This window comes from Dermacentor variabilis, chromosome 3, assembly GCF_050947875.1.
Source record: "Dermacentor variabilis isolate Ectoservices chromosome 3, ASM5094787v1, whole genome shotgun sequence".
NCBI classification, from domain to species: domain Eukaryota; kingdom Metazoa; phylum Arthropoda; class Arachnida; order Ixodida; family Ixodidae; genus Dermacentor; species Dermacentor variabilis.
This window is the reverse complement of record NC_134570.1, coordinates 144,870,325-144,890,757: the sequence shown is the minus strand read 5'-3', so window position 1 is coordinate 144,890,757 and position 20,433 is coordinate 144,870,325. Positions and strand designations below refer to the sequence as shown.

Below are 20,433 nucleotides of genomic sequence, written 5' to 3'. Positions count from 1 at the left end.
AGCATCGGCTGTCGCCTGTATTTCACAGCGTTTGGAAAGGCACCGGTGCTCTTACTGATCAACTGAGCATTGCTGACCGCCTGAAATTGCGCCAGAAGCGGAAAACTGCTGAAGCATACCTGCGATACTGCGAAGATATCAAGATATATTTCGACCGCCACCACAAAAAGCGGATACCTCGTGTGCAGCTGAACGATGTAGTATTCGTACGAAAAAGTATTCCGTGTACGAAGCAGGCGTAGATGGGAACATATCGCGTGGCGTACGCTGTAGTGCAAAACGTTGTTCTCAATAGAGTTGGTTACGTCAACGATGATGGCGTGCTCGAGTTTGCTGCCATTGGGAAGGTCTTTATGTATAATTCCAGGAGCGATGTGTATTCAAAGAAGGTGGAGTGTTCGCGGACGTTGTGAAGAAGATAGAAAATTTCTGAACGAAGACAACGACGTGCCAGGAGGTTTAGAACAAATAAGATGACGGGCATCATAGCCAAGCCCTACTGTGTCTTACTAAATTTATTAAAAATAAATACCATGCAAATTCATCAACCGGGCGACTGACATAGAACGTGCGGCTACGCCGCATTTAGCTACCGTATTGTGTATACGACACTAAGGAAGTGGCCGCACACGAAATCAGAGCTTCCGTGCACGCCACGGTAGCTATGTGGCAAGTCAATTCCTCGAGGTCACTGGTTCGATTGGCAACATTCGCCTTACATTCGGGAAACTTCGCGATGTTGCGTGATGCCGTGCGCTGGACATGGCACGACAGTTACAGCGACTCGGAGCGTCCGTATCCGGCGGGAACAGGCCCTCTGCTTCCAGAGTTGAACATCTTCGAAGTGCGTCGCCGTCAGTGGCGAAGCTTGGTGCGTTAGGGATTCTTTCGACACGAGACGGCAAAGGGTCATCCATCGTTGAACCGACGTGCCACTGATGACGTATTTAAACAAGCGAATTAAGAGAAAGGTGACGTTTCATTTTAGCCTACACATTGTGTGGTTACCAAAGTGATAAGTTTGAAATGAAACGTGCCACCCATGCCTCTAGGATAAGAGAAAATTTAGCCAGGCACAGCCATCTAGTACAGTGTAGCAAAGTAGAGCAATGAAACCAACGTTACTAGAGTAACAGCAGCTGGAATTATGCGTGGCCCACAGCGCCCGTCCATACCCGCTGAAAGAAGGAGGAGGAGGAAGAGGAGGACTAGTAGATTTAGATGAAGAGAGAGGAGGAGAGGACGGCCAGAAAAGCGTGTAGCTAGCGCGCTACTCCCTATGTCATTACAGGAAAGTAGGACATAGAGGGATCGGTAGGTGGAAGGTCATTCGGTTATTGTATGGAATGAACTACTCCATACAGACTGTGCAATACACGGATGTGCGCTTTAGACACACTACACGCAGGGGTAATCTTATCCGCGCAAAACATCATCGCGCAAATATGTTTCACACTGCATTCACGTCACACGTTCCAAGGGACGATCCTCTAAGGCAGTCTCACATAGAAAGTTCAAGAGTGAAGTAAATGTGCGTTGGTGACGGTCAACTCTTCTCCACGTGCCTAAAATGTTTTCTTCGAAAGAAGGGCGAGAGTCTAAATGGTCAACACTAAATTATCTGCATGAAGAAACACAACATTGAAGCCAGGAAACGCAACGCCATAGGCGATGCGCCGCTACCGGCGTCGCCATACTGCTTGGGAAAGAACAGCGTTGAGTACCGAAATGAAAGGTACTGCGCTCCTGGCGTCGACACTCGTACTAGGTCTTCTTGAAAATCTTTTTGTGATATATTTCTGGGAGGCCCGAGACTTTTGCAAAGCCTTTTTGACGTTTCACAGATAGGCGGAAAAAGAAAACTTACCTTGAGGCCTATTCCAATTCCAACCTATCAGGGGTTATCCTAAGCTGTAAGACGTTTCCTGAAGGCTATGCCGAAGGAGATAAAATAAAGCGTAGCCGCAGTAGAGGCTCAGCGGAACATTATGTCCCTGTGTGACAAAGTACGAGAATTATGTTTGCAAAAGAACTGAACTCCTGCTTCGAGTGTAACGTCAGGGCAACATTCCCAGCAGACTGTGCGTGTTACCTCCCGGAAACTTGTGAGCTGTGACGGAAAATATGAGTGCCTGACATACATAGCACTGAGTGTGAGACGCCGCGTTTCACTAAGGTGATCATTATACTTAATTAGCCACGGTGATAAAAAAACACAATTTTTTTACTTGATACCCTAGACCTACGTAAAGACACCTATGTCTCAATTCATATCTTCATTTGGTTGAAATAAATAACGCCTTTAAGTGCTTCATAATTGCCTTTGAGCTGTCAACGGACAAAAAATAATGTTGAAATGAATTTCCCCGATCATGCTGTGCTCAATACAAGAAGGTTTATGTCAACTTGTGGCATACTTCGACGGGAGATAAATAGTGAAAGCTACCGGTTCAACATACAAGGTAAACATTCCTAAGTTTCCGGGAACCTGTAATAACTGCGTGCAGCAGGTCACATTATTCTGGTCCTTGAGCAGTATTATTCGAAGAGGTGGACATACTAGAACGAGAATCGTAGCTGTGCGTTTCTTCTTGTCCTTGTCTCAGTCGTGCTGCGTTCTTATGCAAGAATGAGCTATCTCCCTATGTGAAAGTTTCACTGCCACATATTTGATGCAATTCATATTTCAGCATTTGCGAATTGTAGCCGGTGAATTTGCAAGACGTACACACTTGAAATTTACCTACAGGTTGCCACCAGTTTCGAGAAATTATTTCCCAAAGCGTGGGCCGAGATACGTGGGCGTTCCAGTTACTTCTGTGCATTAGTGCCTAAAATAGCATTAAGAAAAAGGTAAGTGGAACAACACTACGATTTTACTTTACCACGAGTTTAGGGGCGCATGTCTCTAACCTGGTGTCATTTCGGAAACTCATTCAAAATAGGATATCCCTTGCATACTCACCGTCTACATTTCGTAAATTGCAATGTGTGCTTTAAACTAATTAAGAAAGTAATAGGAGGATATTTTTATTTACTTGAATATGTGCTTTGATTTATAGCGCAATGAATATCCATCTTTATGGTTAATCAAGTCCAATGAGTACAATAGCAGTTTCTCAGTAGGCCGTTTTTAAAACTTCCGCAAAGCATAAGAGTAAAGACCCCGTATAGCCCAGGCACGTGGTGCCCAACAGCTAGTACCGATTGCCAAGAGCGCGCTAAATCAAATCTCGGGCTGTCTCTTGTGGATGTGGCAGAATAAAGGACATCCTACAGAGTAGTTGCATTTTGATCACGTAAACCGACACCTGTTTTTTTTTTGTACTCATGAATCGGGAAAGTATGTGCTTCTTGAGAGCAAGGCGTTGCGAAGATAGAGTTGTTTTTTAACAATGCAATTTGTCGGACCAACTTTCTTGTATGCGCTTACGAGCCCGAAATGGAGAAGTAATGGAAAAGAAAGCACTCACCACTTAGTAGTCGCCACTCCAAAAAATTTATTTGCAGCGTACTTTCAATTCACAACTTTATTCAGATTATAGATACATCGGATACCGCCATAGAAAGGTGGTAAGCCAACTAACACTGAGAAAAATTTTCCAGGCAAACATAAATGCCATAAATTTTAGTCCCAAGTGCTACATACCAACGCAGTTCAATCTCTCCTGTTATTTCTCGCATATAAAGATACTTCGGATAGCGACACAGCATGTGTTAATTCTGATATTTCTCAGCTTCCCGTTATTTGTGAAAGAAACGTGTATAAGCATAACATTCTAAAGATAATACCGTAAGTGCCATAAGTATGCAAGAGAATAACGAAAGTTCGGACCAAGTTAGAAGCCACATTAACAAAGCAAGCTGGGCGAATTGGTGACTGAAGATATTTCTATGCGCAGCGCAACTCGCGCGAAGAACAAAGGAAGCGTACGATACGAGGGCAGACCGACAACTGGTTTATTTCAAACAAGGGATTAAATATACGCGGAATGGAATCGTGGGATGCGTATAAGTGTTGAAATGGTGTCAGCCTATCTGGATATAAAAAAAAATATGGTTTCTTTAGAGATAGAATTGTGGCTGACACATGCGCCTGGGTTGACATATTTCAAATGGCATTGGACGCGCACTTAGGTCTGTTAACGATAGTGCGTGTCTTGTATAACGAATTCTTAGCGGAAAAGACAACATGAACACCACACTTCATAGCTGTCTTTATTTAAACCTATTTGATGTACATGAGGAATGAGCGAATACTTTCTTCCCGTTTCGATTTGCTGCTCGGCTGATCCCCTTTTATTTTTTCTTTGCAATCCCTTCACAAATCGGCAAAACCATGGAATTTGGAAAGCCAGACTTCGTTAGGGTATTTAGCTGTTACGAAAACTTGAAAATCTCAGCTGAACATCCACCCAATGCACGGCTCAAATATAGCCACGCATTGCAGAATTAGCCCTTGGAAACCTTTCTTTCAAAACACTGAAATACTGTATAAAAATGGAAACCAAGTGATCCGTGAGATAGCAGAAGCTTACTTTATGCAGTTTAACTCAGGCGCATGTGTGAGCCAGTCTTCGATCTCTCTGAATGATAAAGAGACGAAGTTTTTTAATGGCATGATAGGCTGACACGCTTTCATTACTTGTACGCATAACATGATCGCATTCTTTGTATATGTAATCACTTGTTTAAAAAAATAAATACCGCGCAATCAGCACTGATACAAAAAATCTTAGGAGTAACGTTAAGATGCAGGAATAGAGCCGTGCCTATTAGAAAGAAAAAGGGGGTAGCAGATAGCATAGCTATGCTAAGGAGGAAGTATTGTAGTTGCAGAGACAATGTACTTCGCAGAACATGCAACGAGATGATCTATTAGATCAAGAGAAATGGTGACAAGGGATGGTAAATAGGTAGCGTGATTAAATTACAAATCATAATATCAGAGGAGCAAGCTGACCGAAGAGGGATTTAATTGGAGATCACTTGGAGAGGCCTTCATCTTGGACGTATGTGAATACCTTATGCTGATGGTGTTGATGATCATGAGGATGATTTGAAAGACAAGTATAAATCAAAGTAATAAATGTGAAAAAATTAGCACTGAAAATGAAGACAGGGACTGCAGTAATACAAGTTGTGGGGCTAGGCGGTAGGCGCCTTGTCCTGTGTCTATTTCTTCTTGTGTGCCGTCACTATTGGCGCTTCACCTTTTGGAAGACAGGGAGCTCGCCAGTACGAGCTCTCATCTTAACGTCTTTCTTGTCTTCGTGGCTTTTCATGCCTATTTTGTTTCTATTCATGAACATATGTTACATCGCAATAGAAATTACAGGCTTTGTTACTGAGCAATAACACGCACTTAGCCGCATGATGACTGTGTTGATATGGAAGACTGGGTAGCACAAAGAAGCACTGATATGGCCAAGGGGGTGCTTCATCGCCTTAGAGCAGCGCACACGTGACACATGTGAGGCACAAGTGGACTTTAGGCAAACCTAGTCAGTCGGAACTTGGTGCTTGTCCGTGTTGCTCGCCCCTTGTCCTTCGTTCGATTTGTGTGCGTAAGTTATGTTTATTAACGAATAACAGTGGGGGGGGGGGGCTCGTACGTGACAGGCCTTTTCATACTTTAAAAATAAAGCTCGCTGCGGCTTAGCACCAGCATTGACAAGGGTGGTATGAGAGATGTAGGCGGCAAGAGGGCAACAAAGGCAACTCATTTATCAGCGTTTGCATACCAGAATGCTCGCGTGTTGAATGTAATTCCAAGCAAGTGCTTTGTGTCTTCCTTCATATCATGCATAATTTGTGTGCGATACGTTGCTCCATTACAAATGAACTACCCTATGGAAGGTGGAGCAAGTCAGCATCCACATATTTCTACCTTGTCCTGTAGTAGGTCTTAACGTTCTGTGATATCTTCTGCAAGGGTGTTATATCGTGGCTTACGTTCGATGTATGTTCATACTTATCACAGTAATTCCCCATGTGCTGCTATATTGGTTGCAATTAGGCCATAAAGCAACTTTGACGAACTAAAGACGTTAAACTGTTATGAAGAACTTTTTCAGTGTGCAGTTATATACGATGATACATCGCGTGAAGCAACAAACTCACGTCAAGTGCATTCCCTTCAAGCTTACCTGCAGAACATATTCAGGAGCACCTTTAAGCTTTTTAGTGTTGTGCCCAACACAGTGACAGTGGCACTGAAGCCTGTCGTAAGTATTCGTCACGCTGTATCAGGGACTGCTTACAACAGTTATGTAGGTGACTGAGTCGGCTAGCTGCCGCACAACGTCAGGTGTTTGTTCGCCGATATGCGCATTATAAATTTAGGATAACGGGAGAGACAGCAGCTGGCTTCGGCGGTCAAGCAAGGACCCGGCTGGGCGAATCATCATTTCAATAGCGGGATAAGAATAATGGTAAAGGCGCCCTGGTTGGCCTCTCACGCTCCACTCGATCCCGTCTGCGTAGCTGTCATGCGGTCCATTCAGGTTGAGCCCATTAAGGTTAGCCGCGTGGCACTGGCTGTACCACCAACCTCCTCGGTACATGGCCGCACAGTTGGCAGGACCAGAATCGTTGTCGCGGTCAAAGGTGGAGAAGTTGTGACCGTTGCCGTGAACCATCGCGTCCCAGCCTGGGAGGGAGGAAAAAGACTGCTGAATAAAAGAGTCGGATTTCAAGGCATTCTAATGAAGCAAAAGATGTATTTCATTCCAAGCCATCATGACCCGCCGACCTACAATTGTGGCAAAATTATGCAGCGTAGGTGCAAGAAAATAACTTCAAGAACATAGCTTTAGTGCTGGGAAAATTGACGGCATCGTTATTCCGAGAATGATCGGTCCTGAAGTCATCTATCATGCATTCCTATAAAGGACATTACACATTGCTGTGATTTCGTAAATGGGTACAATTTCACAGGCAGTGTAGGCTCAGCACCTTGAGGCACACTAAGTGCATTAATGTAGTTTTATTTCTCTTGTTAAAGATTTTGGGTTGGCCTCGTTTCTCACAGAAACGCGATGTTTGAAGCGCTAACCAACATATGCATGAATACCGATGGTTCTAGCTTGAAATATTTTGCCGACGCTAATTTGAAAGGCGCACGAACTTTTTTTTTTTAAATTATGCTTTAGCATTGCAGCATGTGCTATGAACATTATACTTTTTACTCATAGGCATAAATAATAACAAACATTCTACAGATACCACGTATGCTATGTTGATGTGGCTGATTGTCCTGGACAGACTCCATTATTTACAGTGAAGCTGTATATGTTTAGGTTTCCGTAAATTTTTTGTGTTCGTCAACAAAAAACCACAATCATCACTGGCTCATTCCCCTGTGAGCAATCAAACATGAAACGCCTGATAAACACAGAGGCTTCAAGCACTCAGCAAAGTGAAGCGCACAGTGCTTACATGCTTTCTAGTCACGCATACAGCATACACAAGATCATGTCGGAAACCTTTAACGTGAATGGTTCATACCCGCGTAAATAATGGCTCATACACCTGTAAGCAATGGATACCGCTGCGGAGCGCCTTTACTTTACCTTCTGCAGTTGCTATGGCAAGGCTACGCATAGCTAGACACCAAATCTTAACTCATTCCACACTCTTACAATATAGTGGTGTGTGCCTGGCCTCGGCCATGTCTATGCGCGCACTGCCCTCTCTTTTTCCGCGCTCCGATCACGCTCATGAATAGTTCCTTCGCGCTCCCCGAGGAGGCGGTAGCCATCAGCGGTGCAGAACAACATGTAATAAAACTGGCAGCTCCCGAGCAGCGCATTCCATTCGTTTTCCGCGGTAGGCTTACGAGGGCGAAGATAGTTTGGACTCCCAAAGAGCAACGTCTTACATGCCTTCGAGGAAGGACCAAGAGGACAGCAACAGGAATGTCAAAGGCGCCGGCAGCCGACAAACACCACCGAAGATTGTGGAGAAAACGCCGAGCGTGTGCGGCAAGCCATACAAAACGACGCATGCCTAAGCTGAGAATGCGCGAGAACACTCAAGCACCATGCTACTACAATAGAAGCCATAAAAGACAGTGAATGTGTTCGTACCTTTCTTTGAAATTATGTGTCATCTCTGTCTTGTGTACTAAACAGCTTCGCTGGTAATCCTCTTTCACACATTGGAATGGGTCAGTATTTTTTTTTCTTCTGCAAGAACTTCTTGCTGTTCTACTTCATGCTCCTAGCTTTTTTTTTTTATTGAAAACCGTACCAATGTGCTGTAGAATGCGTTTTTGTAACGTAGTCATTGTTATGAGTGAAAGCTGACCCTGGGGTGAAAACACCTACTTCAAATTTAATTCCAGAGGTTAGAATAACGCTAACAGTCGCGCAGGGTGCGTAATGTGTTGATCAGAAGTATAGAGTCCGTAAGCTGTGAGGCTTATACTGCGGGTTTCAAGGAGCAATAAATGCTGTGGCGGACCGAATTGTATTTGGTGGAATAAAATTGGCAGGCACTGAAAGAAGTGTTTTGACGCAAGCAAGCGGTAATCGTAGATCTTCGCCAGTGGCCGCCGTCAAGCAGTGAGAAAGAATAGGCTGAATAAATAGATGATGAAAACATGGAGCCACTCCTGTATAAAAGTAATGGCCGATATAGCAGTGCCGTTGCAACGGGCCTCTGGTAGCCCATCAAGGACAAGGGTTTCTGAAAGCGGTAAAGAAAACGTTTCGGTAATATTTGTCATGGTTTCTGCATCCTGGACACTCTTCTGTGTCTCGGTAATCCCAATAACCACCGCTATTAGCATTTACGGTCCGACTTACAGCTTCGAACGAGCGGCACATGAATTAGACTTACCTTCTGGGCCTACCAGCTTTCCTATGTGCAGCTTGTATAGGTCGTCTTCATTGCCGACGCGAATGCTTTCGTAGTCGACGGAAACACTATCTTCTGTGTTATTCTTCAGCACCACCCGAAGAGACATGTCTCCATCGCCGGACGTCAACGCGTGCAAAGCATTGTTTCCTGCAAACACAATGTTTCGATGTTTTGTGCGAAGGCTATCAAATCTCAGCGTGCACAAAATTCAATAAACAGAACACAAATTTCGTGACTGGTTGTACAAATAAATGTATATTATCGCAAATAATGCATTCGTGTGAGTTTGTGTTTGCGAACGGGAACATGTATCTTTAAGTATCTACATTGGTTATTTAGGTATCACTGATTATTTTCTAAATTTTAACTAAAATTCTTGGCTTGGAAAAGCTACGCTGTCTTCTGCAACTGCGCTCACGCAACACAAGCTATAGACAAATTTTATGTTACCTATACAGGAATAGAGCCAGAAACCACTTCTTTTGCGCTGACGACAGCGATTTCAGTGAGCCATAGATCATCCATAGCTATAGTCATTATATTGCATTTTGGTAACTACTGCATCTCAGCACGCAAAGGAAACTAGTACTAACGCAAGCGAAGAAATTGAGACATGAGAGCTGTGTAGGTTAACTGGCGGGATTATTTTCTATTTTACAAATATACCTTTCTTTCTTTCGGCCATCTCCCGCACAAGAATCTTCATCAACTCAGGTTTTTATGGTTGCTTTCTCAGTTGAGCAAGACAAAAACAAAGGAGCAAAGGTCGCCAGTCAGGTAAGTTTATTCGCAAGCGTTATGTGCACGCAGTTATATATCAGTTCGTATTTGCCGTGATTACGGCTTAGCAAACAAAAGATGCAACCTGGTATGCCTGTTAACGAAAACGAACTTGTTGCACTTTCTCTGCAGGTTGTAGGTGGTGGGAGGCAGAAGAGTTGGAGTACTACGCGTGCGATCGAGATCATTTGAAGCAATATAAACAAATATTTTGCTTCGTATATTTCCATTAAAAAGAAACGGTCTAATGTATATATATATATATATATATATATATATATATATATATATATATATATATATATATATATATATATATATATATATATATATACATATATATATATATATATATATATATATATATATATTCCTCACTGAAGACATCTGCTTTCGGCGTCAGCAGCTTTGATCTCTCATTTAGAGAAACGGAGGCTGACATGCGGTCCAACCGAGCACGGCTTCAGTGAGATTACCACTGACTGGGAACCTCACTCACTTTGCGGCATGTTTGTGACCCACATGGGTCGCTGCATATCTGCCGCTGGGACTGGAAAAATAAGCCTGATTCACGCCCGCTTCGGTAATTGTTTTATGGTCCAATGGATGTGGGCCACTATTAAATCATTATTATATAGCGCCAAGATAGGTCATTGGTTATGTGCCGCTGATAAAGCACAAAAGAAAGAATATCCCCCCAAATATATCTGTTGCTTAGCGAAATCGAAACTCTGTGGTTTAAATTGAGCCACGCATCAAGCGCAGGCTTCCCGGCGGCGCCGCTAGTTGGCGCGGCCAGTGCAGAGGGAAGGGCGACAAAATAAATCTGGCGGGAGTGCACTCTCATACAAGAGGCCTTTCGGAGGTGACAAAGTGGTGTGTGTGGTTACATCCCTTAAATGCTAATCGCATTAACCCAGAGAGTAATTTTGGGATTGTATATGCCGGATTTTTTTTTGCTATGCCTCTTTAATATTGTATCGTTTTCGTCAGCACACCTACAATAATTCATATATATGACAAAAGTTAACGTCATGCTTGCACATTCCGCCGCTTGGCCCGTTTGATTCGGGGTGAGTTCTTCCCAGTACATTCATCCGCGCCGCTTTGAGCCTTTTTACTGGGACGACTAGTACAGTAAAATTTCGCTTCTTTTGCCGCCCTAATTGCGCACTCTACTCTGCCAATATTTCGGGAGGACCGCTGTAAACTCCCTGACCATAAATTTCTGATTGTGCGTAATCGCTTCGCTTAGACACCCGGCTAGATTTGACACTGAGGTGACGTCACCGCGACTTGCACACCCGCAAACCTTGGAATTGCCCCTGCGGCTACCGGGTGATCAAGTGATCAACTTCACCGCAATATGCCAACCTAACCATAATGGGCTTCAGTTTAAAAAATTATGTTTCAGAAGAGTGACCTTGTTTGAAAAGGTTTTCGCTTTTAAAGACGACAGCGTACTTTCTTTGGCGGTTCCATCCTAAGAGTTCATTCTATGTCCATAGGTCGTGCACGCTCACTAGCTGCAATACGCAGAGAGAAGTAAGTGCCGGAAAGTAGCTATAAAAAAAGCTGATAAGTGTGATTTGTTTATTTATTCAAACAAGCATTTCGATTACTCCTAATGAACTCCTCATCGAGTAATTTAGTTCAAGATTTACACCTGTGCTATTTGCCACAAGCAGTTGCTAAAAAATTAGTGTACGTAAAAAAAGAGCACCCAATATACATAAAGTAGGTGTTGCTGAAAGCACATTGTTTCAGATAGCCGAAAGGTAACCACTAAAGCTACAGAATAATTATTATTTCTCTGACTATGTGCATGTTACAATGTAGTCCATAATAGCCCAGTTTATGAGGAAGCATCGCTTCGGGAGATTCTACTTTATATATGGAAACTAAAAAAAAATTTCATCAGTACTACACAATACCGTGCTGAGGGATGTTAGGAAGTGAACGTCAATTTTCCCTGGCGTTCAGGTGGGCCAACTTACCTATCCAGTACTCCTGAGCAGGATCACCGAAGCCATTGACATAATCTGTCCAGTTTCGGTAGAAGTGGTAAACGCTCTTTCCAAACTGGCCTCGCCTTTGAATCACCTGCGTTAATAAATTTCCTCATAGACTGGTGTAAACTACGTGCCACACCATAAATGATAGGAGATTTTCTTTGTGTTACGTGCGATAAATTGAACGCAAATCCACAAATGCTGCTTCACCTAATTCATCAGGACCCCTTGCCATCTGTAGCGCACGCAGACCTCAAATGATGCACTTTTTGAAGAAATGTGAATGCTTTTATATGGGCGATGTGTCATTCTAGCTCCAGTACCAAGAAGGCATTTAAACAAGTGTCGTCATATTTTCGGGGGACACGGACCCAACAAATAGCGCTTGCCACGAAGGCAGACACAAAGAGATGGCAATAAAGCGGATGTACATTTGACGAGTGGTAGAACGAAATGTCTGCAAGCGAATGGAAACAGCCACCGCTGAACCAATTGATATTTGCAGCGTAGCAAACAGAGTAGTTGAATCGTTATGACTGCGAAATATATCTGTGTATACCTTCTTGTCGTGAACGTTTGTGAGCGATTGTTATGCATGCACTTTACTACAGTGTACATTCGACAGAGATATTTGCAAAGTGGGTTTAATATTGGAATGAAATCGACTTGAACATTTAGTGTTAGTAGGCTAAATAGACAAACTACACGACAGAAGTACAGTGAAAGTTGCCGTAAGTAACATTGCCTATTTAATTCAAGGTGGGCATTTGCAAGGATTTCTTTCCACACATATTTATTGTTTAATCAACGTGTGTAATATTCTTTTCGTGGGACATAGGGGTTTTCGTATTTGCACTTCCGTTCTAATATGCAATAGTTTTCGTATTGTATACCTGTATATACATTGAAGCCTACTCCCTGCATATCACGTGCAGTGCGGGAGTTATTTATGTAAGACAAAAAAATAAAATAAGGAGACACTCCTTCAAGCTGTGCAATTTGTATTCTGTGCGGAAAAACCCTATTAAGAGCAAGTGGCCTCACCGTCCAACCACCGCCGTCTGTTTTCATGTCACAGTAGACGCCCTGCCCCGAAGGTCCCGCGGCCTTATGGAATACTGTGTAAACGCCACTCTTCGATTGACCAGCATGTAAAAGATCGCTGCAATGCCGAGGCTGAATGGTATCTGAAGGAAAGATAAATTTTTGTCAGTTACTTAGATAGAGAGAAACATTTTAATATGGCTAACTATTTAAGGAGGAAAGTTGATAAGAAGTACAAAAAATGAGAACTAGACGCAATTATTCCAAACAGTTTCGCAGATCGTCGGCTGAATTGTGTTCGCCACACACAAATAAAACAATCTAGTGATGAAACCACATGAAAACAGTTGTCTGCTTCTTTCTTGAAGTACTGTGGAGTTGGACATGTTGCCCACTCAAGCTTTTTATTCTTTAGTGAAGAAATCAACAATTTTTTTTATTCTTTTATGAACACAAGTAAGTGTGGCACCTGCATTAAACATAGCGGCACGTTTATCGTAACCACCGCTACCGGTGGTTCTGAGAGTTGCATGCTAGACTACTGCGTCTTAATCTTGACCCTTGTATTCAGGGTGTAGTGATGTTTCGGTTCACAACTATGTTCACATTTCTTGTCTCTGTTCGTTTCCAAAGCATGGCAATATAGACTTGGCTGGCTGAGACCAGGATAAGGACACGCAGAGATAATGGGGCGATACAGTACAATCTCGTGATAAGGCCATTGATAGACTTCTATACGTGCACATTTGAGCGATGCTGCAAGAAGGAAAAAAAAGTCATTCTTACTTTTAATGTTGTACAGGAGCCGGCTGAGCTCCTGTACGCGTTCCTCCGCTTGCTCGATAGCCGGCTTCACAACTGCTGCTGACTGCACGGCGACGGCGGAAGCGGTGACAAACACGAACAGAAAGGCAACGTATCTTTCCATCTTGACTGATGCACGTGGCACTTTGAAACTGTGAGAGAAAGTATTGCAAGTGTCAGGAGTTCACCAGTGTTACCGCCATTCAGGAAGCAACAGGTCAACGGATCTCCATGTGGTAGTTCTTTATGTACATCTATCTTGGTTAGAATAGACCAAAGAACTAAAGAACAATGAATGTAAACAGTGCATGTTATTACCTACACACACGATGAAAATATCATCTGCCTTAGCTAAGAATAATTACAGTAATTTCTTTGTTGCAGATGCAAAGTGCACTCATTCTACTAACGCATTATGTGAAACATTTAAACGGCATTCTGAAAGGTGAGCTGTCATAGCCAGGCAGAAGACGATGTAGCTGCGCCGTAACGTGCTTCCCGGTTATCAAGCGAGGTTAACAACCGTGCATCTTAACATCGGCGAACCGGGCTCGCAGTGGGCTACATTCGGGCGACCACTCCAAAATTGCGTTGGAAACATAGCACCTCACACTTTCCAATAAATGGTGACTTCGGACACTTCTAGATATGCAAAGTTCCGAACCAAGCAACCCACAAGGGCCGACTCCCAGACGCCGGATGGCAACGTGCCGCGTTCCTTTGCGCGCTCACACCAGATATTCTCGGGTCTTCTTGTCGCCGGCAACCTCATCATGCATCGAGGCCTAAGCACTCCTGAAAACATGGAGACCGACCCCGACAACGCTGCGATGGAGGACGCCACAGCAACCGAGGCGGTCCTCGCTGCTCTTAAGTTACCAGTGTTCTGGCAGTCGGACTCTAACTGTAGTTTTACAGCGTCCAGCCACTTTTCCGCCGACGCCGTCTGATGTCACAAACACCTAGATACGACCACTTCATCGGCGCGCTGTCATCTGCTGTTAATGAAATTGTCAGGAATATTCTCCGCTCTCCGCCTGCATGGCCATCGTTAGCCGGAACGCATACACTGCACAACCGACTCATAACAGCGTCGGTTTCAGTAACTGTTAACCGCGAACGAAATCTGTGACTGAAAACCTGGGGATCGTCTGCGTCGCATGATGCATGCAATTGGAGACTCCACTGCTTCCCTGGACACATCGATATATTGCGAAATCTTCTTGCCGTCACTGCCGCAGCAGGTGAGCATGATCTTGAGTGTGTCCTCGACTCGTGAGGGATTCGCAGCCTACATGATCATCGACGTCGGTGCGCTCATAGTCTCTGGTGATGCACTGAAGGTGGTCGGAGCCACAGACCCGACATCCGGCCGCCTTTCACACGTCGCGGACCGCATGAACAAGGAACGATGCCTCGTCAACACTGGTGCTGACGCACGCGTCGACCTCCCAACACTAGATGAGTGCCTACTCCGGCACACTACGCCGCCTGCCAAGCTGCAGTCTGCGGTTTGGGCTGTGCCGTCTGTCTCATGGACGCTGAGGACATTCAACCCCATGCTGTAGGTGAGACTGACACTTAGGCGAGAGCGACGGAGTTTCAGAAGCGTTCTCCTTCCCTTCCCTAGGCCTCTCATCTTCTCCTTCAGTCGACTTGCCATCAAGCCCGTCTGGCGACTGCATTGATAAATTCAATATTGGCGACTATCAACAGCACTCACGCTGTACGTACAAAGAGATGGGCTGGCATCACAATCTCGACATACAAGTTTTGATGATCTCTCGCATCAACCAGATTATCCTTCGTGACGCACTCCCATCAGAGCTCACAGAACAGCATGAATCGATTGCGACGGCTCCAACTTGCACCGCCTTTCAGAACTCCGCAGCAGTGCCACAGAGGAGCGATGTCCGTAGATGCATCACCCAGGCTTTACTAACTCGCCGTCTGGAGCACTACTCGCGTCCATGGCACTTAATCATGGTAACACGAAAGTACCACTAAATGCGCGTCAGCCCCTCCTTTCGTGACACGTGTGATGCCACACGCACATGTCGGCAACTCATGACAGTGCTTGCAAGGCCGACTAGAATTCTAATCAAAAGTGTAAACATGCCTCATCCACGAAGGCTGATACCGGCACGCAAAAGCGATGAACAAGCCTGACTCATGGCGTAGCCGCCGCAGGCGACTTTCTCTCCTCCCTCTGTTCGCTTAACGTAACGAACCTGATACAGAGGTACTTGCTTTCTCCGTGCTCTTTGCTTCTCCGTGCGCAACCAGACCGCTACACTACTCCCAGCTTTCACCTCCAGAGCATCTTTAACAGATCATTCTCTTCAACAGACTCCACTCGGACTGCCTAAAGGCAACACACACGATTGCCACCCGAATAAAATCGATGTACGAGCAACGGGCATGTCAGCTCTTCCCCAACAAAGTGGTCAGCTGCCCACTGCATCTAGCGATAGCTTGTGCATACTCCGGCTTTCTCGGGAAAGAAGGTGCCCTATGGCGAGCCGTCATATACAGGCCAAAAACGACGAACCCGCGCCGCGGCAATGCTCCCAGAACTCGAGCCGGTGTCAGACGAGGAGAAGATCTAAGCACCCTGACATCAGTGAACCGGGCTCGCGTTGGCCTAGTATTGGCCTAACAACCCAACAAAGATACTAGAGACAGATCACGTCATGACTTCCCACATCTTGTTGTCCTAATTCATAAAGAAAGATTTCCCAGTTTCCTCGGCCAACGAGTAAGCGCACCGTTCAACCCTGTCTTTATTTATTGTTAACTTAATGCATTACTTTTAAAAGATAAGAAAACTGATTTCTCTAGACATGCGCGCTGTTAGAGCAGTAAAGTCTTACCCGCTCAAAATGTTTTCCTATCGCACAAACGCACATTTTTGATCGTTTAACATTTGCTACTAAAAGTTGAATGAATTCTGAAGGTGTACATGTCAAAACTACGATTTGAATATGGGGCACGCCATAGTGGGTCAGTCCGGATTAATTTTGACCAGCTGTGGACCATTATTGTGCACCCAATAAGCCAGACACTGGCGTTTTTACGTTTCGCCCCCATCGAAATGCGGCCGCCGCAGCCGGAAGTTGATCCCGTGACCTCGTGATTAGCTGCCCAACACGCCCAACACCACAGTCTTTACGCCACCGCGGCGTGTTGCTACTGAAAAGTTATCGTACCTTGTGCACCATAGCGATGGCAGTTATGAGAGAAATAGCATGTCCCCCAGTTGCACGTAATAGAGCATTGCAATAAGTGCTGAGCAAAAGTTTACCAGCGCGGTAAATCGTTCAAATTGAATACAAATATGGTAAAATTGACCAAGTGATACTTACCTAACAATTCTACGTTGCATAAAGTAAAACAGGCTAACTTAATTAGCGCGAAACATTATGCAGAAGTAAATTTTTCTTCGCCATCTGTGAGGAAGTGGCGCCCCCGCACATTAGTGGCTTCACTGCAGTATAGCCATAAGGAAGAGTCTCTGCTCGCTTTGGTCTTGTCCTTTGTAAACTGTATCCGCAATTCTTACTTCTTGCGTGACTTTATAACATTGAAAACACATAACATATTTGTGATATACTAACGAATGTCGGGATTTTTATCAGTTACAATAGTCGACAACTTTCCACAATAAATCATGGAATCAAATACAAATGACACAGTCTTTCGATTTGATTGATATTGAAGATTTTCGGTATTCGCGCACACCCATATACATCACGTTATGTCAAATGTTAAAGTATTTCACTGGCTCTGAGTGTTTGATGTTTCCGACACTGGCCTGAAGCATCTTAGAACATTAGAACAGCAGAAATTCATCTATATATACTCCTCTTTTTCATTGCTTAAGCTTGATGGGAAAGGGCGACTCAGCGGCAAACCATTACAAGCGAAATTGTAACAGAGTCATAGTTATATAAAACACCCGCCGTGGTTGCTCAGTGGCTATAGTGTTGGGCTGCTGAGCACGAGGTCGCGGGATCGAATCCCGGCCACGGCGGCCGCATTTCGATGGGGGCGAAATGCGAAAACACCCGTGTGCTTAGATTTAGGTGCACGTTAAAGAACCCCAGGTGGTCAAAATTTCCGGAGTCCTCCACTACGGCGTGCCTCATAATCAGAAAATGGTTTTGGCACGTAAAGCCCCAAATATTATTATTATTATAGTTATATAAAGGTTTCTCGTCGAGTTTACCAGTGCCCTATATTAGGAAAGCATGTTATCGCGACATAAGACGTTTACCAAAGCGAACGAGCGCGAAAATGGCCTAGAAGCGCATATGCTGTTTGAAATGGTCAAGCATATTTCTGTTATGGCAATTAAAAAAGAGGAAATGTTATCTACTCACAGGATAATCTTCTAAATGCTCTACGAGTCCGCTATAACATAGGACGGCTGTCAGGGCAGCAACGCACACTTCTTTGCTGTGGGGGCGATGTGTGCAGATTTATCTTCATGCGCAGGTTGTTCCCAAGCTCGCAAATGTGCCTATAAACCTGCGTATGTTTCACAATCCTCAGGAAAACACGAGCCTTCTCGTGTGTCTGCCAACGACAGGAGAAACTTTGCGCGTGCTATCCGCAAGCAAAGAGAGACGGAAACAAGCACTGAAAGCGCGTGGAAAGTGGACGGAGGAAAGCGCGTTGCACGCCTGCGCCGCAAGATTACGTTTCAAGCCGGGTTAAACCTTCAGAAGCAATAAATGGCGGCAGACGCTTGTCAGGCAAGTCTTCGCTCCTATCTTTCAGCCACGTTTTCTTGCTTCTTTTCGTTTCTTACACGCGCCGCACGTTGGCAGTTGGAGGTAGGTGCAACAGACAGACATGACGTACTGGCGGTGTTCTCCACTCTTCTTGATTTCAGCTAGGCCTATCTCTAGGAGCTCGTGCTCACTGCTGACGACAGCACGTGGATTCTTGGGGCGTGTCTTTGCACTCATTAATCTTTGTGCAGGTTTTGTGTTGTGCCATGGGTGGGAAAACCAGTCTTGGTTTGGATGCCAACGTGTGTGCCAACTGAGGTCACGTTTGGCGTGGTGCCACTGATGTGTAAGGGGCGTTGTCCTAACGAGGATGTCGTCTTCATGAAATCTATTCAACGCGGACGCATTTGCTTATGCCATCGGATTGCTTCTCGGCGCCTAATGAATAAAAGGTGAATAGAGAGCGTTCGCAGCTTGTCACAATCATTTACGCTCATGTCACTCTTGTGTATCATGTTTATGCTGAATTAACATGAATTTTCAAATGCTCTAAATATTTGGCTAGTGTTGCTCAGGTCGCCATTAGTGCATGCTGACTACATAGATTCGCATCTTATGACTGATGGCCATCAAAAGGGACCGATCATCTGAATTCTCAATTTCTGTACAGTTCACTTTAATTCCTTTGTAGGGGACTGCTGTGAAATTGAATCTGGTGTCATCCAGCACATTGGAAATAAATTTGCGATGATCGTTATCGTGTTGTACACGGAAAAAAAATATGGTCTTGAAGGAGCACATTTTCTCTTACACAACTGTACGTGAAGAAACGCCAAATTTGTATTTCCTATAAGCTATACCTGCTAATGTACACTCGGGTGGCCATCCCTCCAATAGTGGTGTGATTGTGGTTTGACGGTGCTTTCCGCAAAAAAGAAGCACGCGCGACTTTTTACGTCATGCCGAAAATCCGCATGCTCCTAATATAAGTGTCTAATCTCTCCAGTAGGAAACCAAATAACTGGGTTTGCATAAGAACTTTCTTGATGCTGTGCTGAACGCCACCTTGGTATGGTTTTCAGCTACCGTGCTGGCGATTTAGCTCGCTGTGGGCAAGACGTAGTCTTTATGGAAATGTTGTTCACAATAAGTGAATGATAGTATGGCTATAGTTTCCGAAGAATCGCGCTGCGAACACTCCATGAGTTATATGTGCACAAGTCACCCTACTTTCTCTTTTGTTATCCGCAGATGAGAGACATTCTTATTTCGGCGGCTGTACAAGCGAGTGTCGAATGTCCTTCGGGATATTTTAGGTGAAAAATTTGGCTATCGCACTAGCCCTGCTGGATAGCTCACGGGATGTCATCTATAGTGATTCAAGTTCTGCAGTCAGAGCATTTGAAAGAGGCACCATTTCCAAACAGGCCCTCATACCTCTTGAGGGCAAGGAAATCACGCATCACTTCATTTATTGGTTTCCCGCACATCGGGGTCAGATAAAGGGTGCTCCTCCCAACCTCGAGTCGGGTCACAGGGCTGCGCGTGAACTTGCCCACCACGCTACCCTCGACCAATCGGAAGCCGACTCCCCAGAGAACAGGGAGACGCCCTCCACCTACAACATTACTGAACACTGCTATCTCAGCCGTCGAAACTACTTTGTTCCTCATCTGCGGCTCAATAGAGCTCAAGCATTAACGCTCCGTCAACTACAAACGAATACGTATCCGAATCCGTCGGTCTTATACATAAAATCTATCCGGACTCTTACATCAATGCTACTTGCCGCGATTGTGGAGAAATAGGCACGTTAGACCACATGCTCTGGCGGTGTGCCCGGTTACGCTCTATCATCGATAACAGCTCGGCCAGATGGGAGGCTGTTCTCCGAAGCCCTTTTCTGGCTGACCAACTCTGGGCTGCCCTGCAGGCCGACGATGCCGCCAAGAGGCTCGGCCTTCCGATTCCCACGTGGGAGCGGCCCGTTTCATGTAGACTCACGATCTGCAGGACTTCAATAAAATTTTACCATACCATACCATTTACGCCACGCCTCTGAATCGTTCCTTCAATGCACACAAGTGAAACGGGGGCTTTCAGTCTATAAATCCAGCAGCGTACTTTAAGTCCGCTACAAATTTCCGAAAACCGATTGTAGAAAATTGTGTTTAATGATATAAGTCATGATT

The 20,433-nt window shown here is 44.7% G+C and overlaps 1 protein-coding gene across 1 annotated transcript; it reads right to left on the bottom strand.

Annotated features, from left to right (window-relative positions):
- Positions 1 to 3,535: 3,535 nt before the first annotated feature.
- LOC142576361 (techylectin-5A-like) lies at positions 3,536 to 18,201 on the bottom strand. Its single transcript, XM_075686462.1, has 6 exons — positions 17,888 to 18,201; positions 13,488 to 13,657; positions 12,702 to 12,844; positions 11,643 to 11,748; positions 8,845 to 9,012; positions 3,536 to 6,652 (listed from the first exon to the last, which is right to left on the bottom strand). The coding sequence occupies exons 2-6, from the start codon at positions 13,627 to 13,629 to the stop codon at positions 6,342 to 6,344; spliced, it is 870 nt and encodes a 289-aa protein (XP_075542577.1). The 5' UTR covers positions 13,630 to 13,657; positions 17,888 to 18,201; the 3' UTR covers positions 3,536 to 6,341.
- Positions 18,202 to 20,433: the final 2,232 nt, after the last annotated feature.

Bases quoted from the DNA above. Each gene is read 5' to 3' on its own strand.
- LOC142576361 (XM_075686462.1), bottom strand. From the start codon at position 13,629: ATGGAAAGATACGTTGCCTTTCTGTTCGTGTTTGTCACCGCTTCCGCC. The intron at 12,845-13,487 runs GTAAGAATGACT...TCTTTCCTTCAG, and splicing joins GCTCCTGTACAACATTAAAA to ATACCATTCAGCCTCGGCAT. The intron at 11,749-12,701 runs GTGAGGCCACTT...TTATTAACGCAG, and splicing joins CAGACGGCGGTGGTTGGACG to GTGATTCAAAGGCGAGGCCA.